We start from the raw sequence: 7015 nt of genomic DNA, 5'->3' as shown, positions 1-7015 counted from the left end.
GCAACTTGGCACGTTTTGTTATAATTTTGTTGTTCCCCTTTTCCTTTTGAAATGATTTGATAAACCTCTTCCAACTGGATGTAATTATTATGATCTTTATGACATATGAAAATTGATTTTATGACTTACATGTATATTTAAACTTTGCCCCATACTTTTAGATTTATACTAAGACATGAATGGTAGTAGATGTAGTCGGGATCGTACTTGAGAGCGTATGTAACCCGAGGTCTTGGAGGTAACAAGGAAATCTTGTGAGTTCTAGTTAGTAGAAAAAAATTTTTTTTTATAGATTTGATGAGCCTAACAATTAAGGGACAGGATATGATATTTGGAATGGAAATTTGAGGTTGTACATAGACTATCGAGACTTGAACGATTTGACTATTAAGAACAAATGCTCCGTCACCTCACATAAACGAGAATTTTGATCAATGACAAGGGGCCGTGGTATTATTCAAGTTGTATTTAAAGTAGAGCTATTACTAGTTGGGGATCCTAGAAACTGGTGTGTTTAAGACCACTCCCAATTCAAGATGGGGACACTTTGAATTTTCAGTTACGCCCTTTGGGTTAACTAATGTACTAGCAGCAATTATGGCCTTAATGCATCGGGGTTTTAAACCATATTTGGATTAATCTGTGGTGTCATTTATTGATGACATATCGGTATACTCTGATGTTTGAGAAGATCATGAAAGACACCTGATGATAGTTTTACAAACCCCGAGACAACGCCAACTTTCGTTAAATTGAATAAATGTGAGTTCAATTGAAAGAAATAGCCTTTCTAGGTTATACAATATCTAAGGAAGGAATTATTATTGACTCGGCTAAAGTGGAAGATGTTTAAGAGGAAACGACTATAAAATCCTACCGAAATTTAGAGTTCTTAGAATTAGCCGAATATTACCTTTGGTTTATCAAGGACTTTTCTAAGAGTGCAAGACTTGGCAAGTTATTTGGGATTCTAAATGTGAGGAAGAATTTTAAAAGTGAAAAGTGTTTAGCCGATGCACCTGTGTTAGCCTTACCAAGCGGAAGAAGTAGTTTTGTGATTTATACAGACGCTTCAAAGGATGGTTTAGAATGTATATTAATAATACATAATAAGGTGATTGTATATGCCTCTAGAAAGTTAAAATCTCACGAGAGAAAGTAGCCAACTCATGATTTGGAGTTAGTGGCTATAATATTCGCATTTAAAGAAGTAGAGACATTTCCTATATGAGGTAGACATGAGGCTGATTAAATTGCCATATGACTTGGAAGTTAAAATGCCTATTGGGGAAAAATCAAGGTTTGATTGCTAGTGGGATGAATAGAAATTGTGAAGTATGGGTTGGAAAACGTAAGTTAGTGATTGATCTGGTAGGCTTAACCATTAAGGGAATGATATTGTCCTGGGTGTGAATTTCGAGGGCAAAATTCTTTTAAGGAGGGGAGGATGTGAGGACCCGAAAATTATTATTGGTTTATTTAAATATTTATTCACCCATTTTCTCCGAATAATTTATTTCAACCATTTTAAGTCCATTCATATGGAACAATGTCTTCCTTATATTTTTAAAACGTCCCGTTAGCAAATTTAATTTTTGAAACTTCGTTTAAGTAAGGAATAATGAGTACACGTGTTTCAAGGTGAAATTCTATCCGAAAGTGCAATTATCTTGGATAATTAAGAATGATCAATAGTAGATTAAGAAAAGTTAATTGAGAGATTAGATGTGAGTACGTTAAAATTAAGCTTATGCCATACGGGCGTCGAAAGTTTTCCGAAAGGCGCACTGGTACAAATTAATTGGTGATTTGAGGAATTAATACTAGACACATGTGAGGACTCATGTTTTATTTCTAAAATAACTATTTTTATGATTAATTACCCTAGTAGTAGTTACTTATATTATCGTTACAACAATTCCTTTTAAGTTTCACTTTATCGCGCGCGAATCGAAAATTCGCGTAAATCGAGCCAGAGCGGCTAAGTGGAGATTTAAGAAACTTAATCTAGACTACTAAGAGTGAATAATTATGATGTTTAAGGAAGTGCATTAGAGGTTTAGTGCACAAGTGAAACAAACACGAGAGAAACGGACACGAAACACGCGCGCGCGATTACTATTGATAGTTGACTTTCACCAAACTTTGGCCCTAAGTTTTATCAAGCTTCCAAGAGAAGCTTTAGCAATCAGATTTTTCACTCTCTCTCTTCCCTCTCATGCTGGCCGAAACTCCAAAGGAGGAAGAAGGAGCAATTTCATCTCATTTCACCTCAAATCATCCAACATTTTCACTCCAAATTCATCACACAAACTCACAATAACTTGGAGACTCACTTGGACTAGGAAGAGAGCACCTTTCTCACGGTTTCTTGGAGCTCTTTGTGACCAAAAATTTCTGAGTTTTCATCATCCAAGCGTTGGTAATCATCTAACCTTTTAAACTTGGTTTTTGTAGGATAAATTTGATTTGGAAGCTTGTAACTTCATGTGGGTATCTTTATTTGGTTGAAAATCATTTGAGTGGGCTCTATAAAATCCCACAATGGACATGTTGGACTGATATGATGATTATGGTTGTTATTTATGTTGATTAAGTGTTAAACAAGTAGATATAAGTTGGAAAACTGGTAGGAAAATCAAAGGAAAGTTGAAGCTAAGAAGGGCCGAATTCTGCCCTGTTCTTGCCGAGCCCTTGGTTCAATTTTTTTGTGATCAAATGACCTTGAATTTGTTGTAGATATTTTGTTTAGGTTGTGTAGAACGTTTCTACAAAAAATTACTTGATTTGGTTAAGAAAAAGTTGAGTTTTGGACAAGAACAAAACTGGAAATCGCGTAACAGGGGTCTCCTGGCAGTGATTTTTTATTGAGCATATCTCTCCGTTCAGATGTCAAAATCAAGTGCCGTTTGTGGCATTTGAAACTAGACACTTCCAGTTTTCCAACGGTATAAAATGTATTTCTGATTCGAAGTGAGTGAGCCGTACTAGTTCACCAAAGTTACCTGTTCTGTTTTGTTGCTCTGCTCGAGAGTCAGTGAGGTGCTGGGACTTGTTGCTTGAATTTGAGCTAGCTATGAACGAATTTCAAAATACTTTCTTCTGATGAATTGTAGCCTGTTTAATGTAGTTTCTAACGCCACCAACCATGTCCAATTCCAAGTAGAATTGACTGAGTTATGGCCAAATTACAGAACTGCACCAATGATAGAAAACCCTAATTTTGGCTAGCCGAATGGCTTAGCTCGAATTTGGACTCGTTATTTTGAAACTTTCAGTGTCAATCACCTACCAAATGTATGTTGGATGTTTCTTAGATCTTTTCTTCATAAATGAACCATGTTTGAGATGATTTCATCGGCCAAAGGTTTGAAAAACAAAAACGGAAGCATGAAGACAGTTTTGTCTTCGGATTTCCTTAAACTTTGGTAGTTTAGTTAACTACCTTCCCTTGTGAATTTTCAAATGAAATTTGGCAGAGGAGTAGTCCTCATATGGAAGTTGAATTGCACCAATTTTGGTGTTATTCTAAGACTTTTTGATGTACAAATAAGTTACCAAATTTATTCTTCCAAATCTGGAAAATTGCCTAACAATCCTCATTTTGAACCAACTTTGAGCTGCTATATCTTGGCGCTCAAAACTCCGATTCTTGTTCCATTTGTTGTGTTTTAAACTTTGATTGTAACTCTAATTGAGTTTCAAATTTTAGAGGCTAGTTCACATTCTGTAAATTTTTCCGAATTTTCAAAGTTTGCCAAAAATCAAACCCGAATCTGTCTTGGAAGTGCAAATCAGTAGATTTAAGCTGAAATTTGAGTGTCTTCCATTTAGAATCATGGAAACGTGTCTTGTAGGAAATTTTTGCACTTTGAAATTAGTTTCCAACGGTTGCAATTTTTCCAATTTTGGACCTACAGAGAGTGAGATATGATATTTCAAAGATTGCACCTCAAATCCGAAATTTCTGAACTTGAAGGGAATTGAGTTTTTAGAACTCTCCATTTTCCTTCGATATTGGATTACCGTTTTACACTTGGTTTCAAAGATGAAAATCAGATTTTCCTTGTATTATTAAACCCCACTTTTGAGTCCCGATTTACGAGTAATTAAGGCTCTCTTTCATGATATTTTCATAGATTGTACAAGGGTATAATCTCCCTTGTTAATTGGGGGTTTTAAGCGATAGTGTGTGATAGATAATTATTGTGTGCTCAGGCATTCAAGGGGGCCTTCGAGAGGACATCACAACAGACGTTTAAACACTTGAATTGTGCACCATTCTCTCTCATTTTGACTAGGTGAGTGTCAAGTGCATGTTTTGATGCAATTATGTGAATTGCTTCTCATGAACTGAAAATTTATAACTACTGAGTCGAGTGTGTATTTTATCGCACTTGTTCTCATTTAAATGAATTGTAATTGAATGACCTGAATTGAATTGAATTACCTGACCTGAATTGAATTGAATTATATGCTATGGCTGCATATGTCGCTGGAGTGAAACTCCTCGACTCACACCTGACCTGGGCGACGCCCAAATCTCATCGGCTGACCTTGGTCTCGAGCCGACATGGGTTTGGTCGGGAACCTTGGGGAGCTATGAGAAAACCTGTATAAGCTTGATCTATTGGAGAGATCTTGCTTGGCCTACTTGTGCAGTAGCGTCTTTATAGAAGTTCGGGCCCGGTGGGGTATGTATGGTGAACGGAGAACGGGTAAGTGGAGTTTCTACGGACTAAATACCGACTCGGATGACGGAGTGTCATCGCGGGGAGGTAATTGATCATACATTGGCAAAGCAAGTGGAAATTAGCTCCTGAGAGCTCCCATATCCTTGAATTGTTTCTGTTTACTTTTCTCACTCGAATTGTAATTACTTGAATATTATTGTTTACTTGCTAAATTGGGATTGCTACTTGAACTATGTGCCTGCATGTGTGTTTCTTGGCCTTACGAGCAATCGCTCACCCCGTAGAGTTGTTTTCCTTAACAGGTGGATTGGAAGATCTTGGAAAAGCCGACTAGGTTACATTTTGATTGGAATCTTGGTTGTAAATGTTTAGTCGACTTTAATGGTTGTATTTTGGGGACTTGATGTATATTTTGAGAACGTGATGTAAGATTTGGATATTCAGTTAAAGAAGTGGCTTTTCTTTATTTTAGACTTGTATTATTTGGTTTGTACCGTTAAGTTTGGATTGTATGATCTTGAGTCCTGGCGAGAGTTGGGTAGGCGTCCCGCGGATACCCTTGGGTTCGTCCTTGGGAGAAGTGGGGGCGTCACAAATGGTGAACGGGATTGGTGTAAAGTGGAGGTCTACGGTCAGTATTATTAGTTCCTTAAACATTGACGGAGTGTCAATAGGCGTGCATCAAGTTACTGCGACTGGGAATTTGGCTCCTGAGAGCCAATTGTATCCTTTATTCTGTTATTGGTGGTACTTGTTTATCTCTCAAATTGCTACTCATATGTGAGTTTGTTTCCATTTTATTGCTGACTGCATGTCCCTATGGTATCTCATTGGGCGGAAGCTCATTCTATTATCTTTGTTTTCCATACAGGGGGAAATACTTGAGCTCGTGATTCTGGAAGGAGTTGTTCTAGTACTAGATTAAGGCGTTTTGTTTAGGCATCTTTGTAGTAGTGAATCTCCTATGCATTTATGTAAGGTTGAATATTTTGACTTGTATTCTAAGCTTGAACTGCTAGTGACCCTAATGTAAATTGTACTGGGTTGTGAAATGTTTGAGGGTTGTTATTTCCGTTTCTTGTGCTCAAACAGTATAGGAAAGGTTAACCAGTTCTGGTGAGAGTTGAGCAGGTAGTTCGCTAATCCTTGTGGTGCGACTTAGGGAAAAGTGGGGTTGTCACAAGTAAGAGTATGATGAGTAACATTTAAGAAGCCATTTAATAAAATCAATCAGTATGAATGGCTACTATGGTTAAGTACTAATATTACAAATCGCAAGCTAAGGCATTTGTTTTTTGATTATAACTGATAAGTTTACAATTAAGAAGGTTTATGAATTAGGTCATAAGAAGAAAATAAATTCTACAGGACCTAATAAATGTCTAGCTAGAATTAATAGCAAGCTAATTAGTAGACTATAGCAAGGTTCCTAGGGCTTGTCCTTCTATTACTCACTTGGGTTTTGCGGACGATATCCTTATCTTTTCTAGTGCCTCAATGTCTTCCTTGAAGCTGCTTATGGAGACGTTGGCAAGGTATGAAGGTGTCTCAGGACAAAGTATAAATGCTGCAAAGAGTGGTTTTATGGTTCACTCGACGTTGTCTCGGGGCAGGAGGGCTATAATCCAGCGTATTACGGGATTCTCACAAAAGGAGTTCCCGGTACGCTACCTTGGTTGTCCGCTATTTGTGGGGCGGCAGAAGAAGGCCTTCTTTCAGGATTTGAGCAATGTGGTGTACTCTAAGATCAGTTCATGGAAGAATCGGCTATTGTCTCCAGGAGGTAAGGTTGTTCTTATTAAACATGTGTTGTCCTTGATCCCTCTTCACTTATTGGCTATGGTTCATACCCCGAAGTCGACTTTGGTTACAATTGAGAGGCTCTTTGTTAACTTCCTTTGGGGATCCGTTGAAGGTATAGCCAAACACCACTGGATTTGCTGGAGAGATCTTTGCGCTGCTAAGGAGAAGGGTGAGGTGGGTTTTCGGTCCTTGTCCGATGTTGTTAAGGCTTTCTCCGTGAAGTTGTGGTGGAGGTTTCGACAGAAGTCATCTCTGTAGGCTATTTTCATGATGGCGAAGTATGCCTCTCATGCTCACCCAGGTATGGTAAGGGGCTCAGTGGGGGCTTCATCCACGTGGCACAGGATGCTTCAGGTACGGGATTTGGCTGAGCGGCACATCACTTTTGTTATTCTTTCGGGGAGTTCATATTTCTGGTTCGATAACTGGCTAGGGTCTGGGCCGTTGTCCTCGTGGTTGGGAAGTGTTTCAGATCACAAGATCTCCGATTTCTTGTTAGATGGAAGATGGAACTACCA

At 38.1% G+C, this 7015-nt stretch overlaps 1 protein-coding gene across 1 annotated transcript; it reads left to right on the top strand.

The window, feature by feature from the left end:
- Positions 1-6191: 6191 nt before the first annotated feature.
- Positions 6192-6755, top strand: LOC113771322. The gene has a single exon (XM_027315917.1). The coding sequence runs from the start codon at positions 6192-6194 to the stop codon at positions 6753-6755; it is 564 nt and encodes a 187-aa protein (XP_027171718.1).
- Positions 6756-7015: the final 260 nt, after the last annotated feature.

The sequence above is a fragment of the Coffea eugenioides genome, chromosome 5, assembly GCF_003713205.1.
Source record: "Coffea eugenioides isolate CCC68of chromosome 5, Ceug_1.0, whole genome shotgun sequence".
NCBI lineage: Eukaryota > Viridiplantae > Streptophyta > Magnoliopsida > Gentianales > Rubiaceae > Coffea > Coffea eugenioides.
This window is presented reverse-complemented; position numbering and strand designations above follow the sequence as displayed.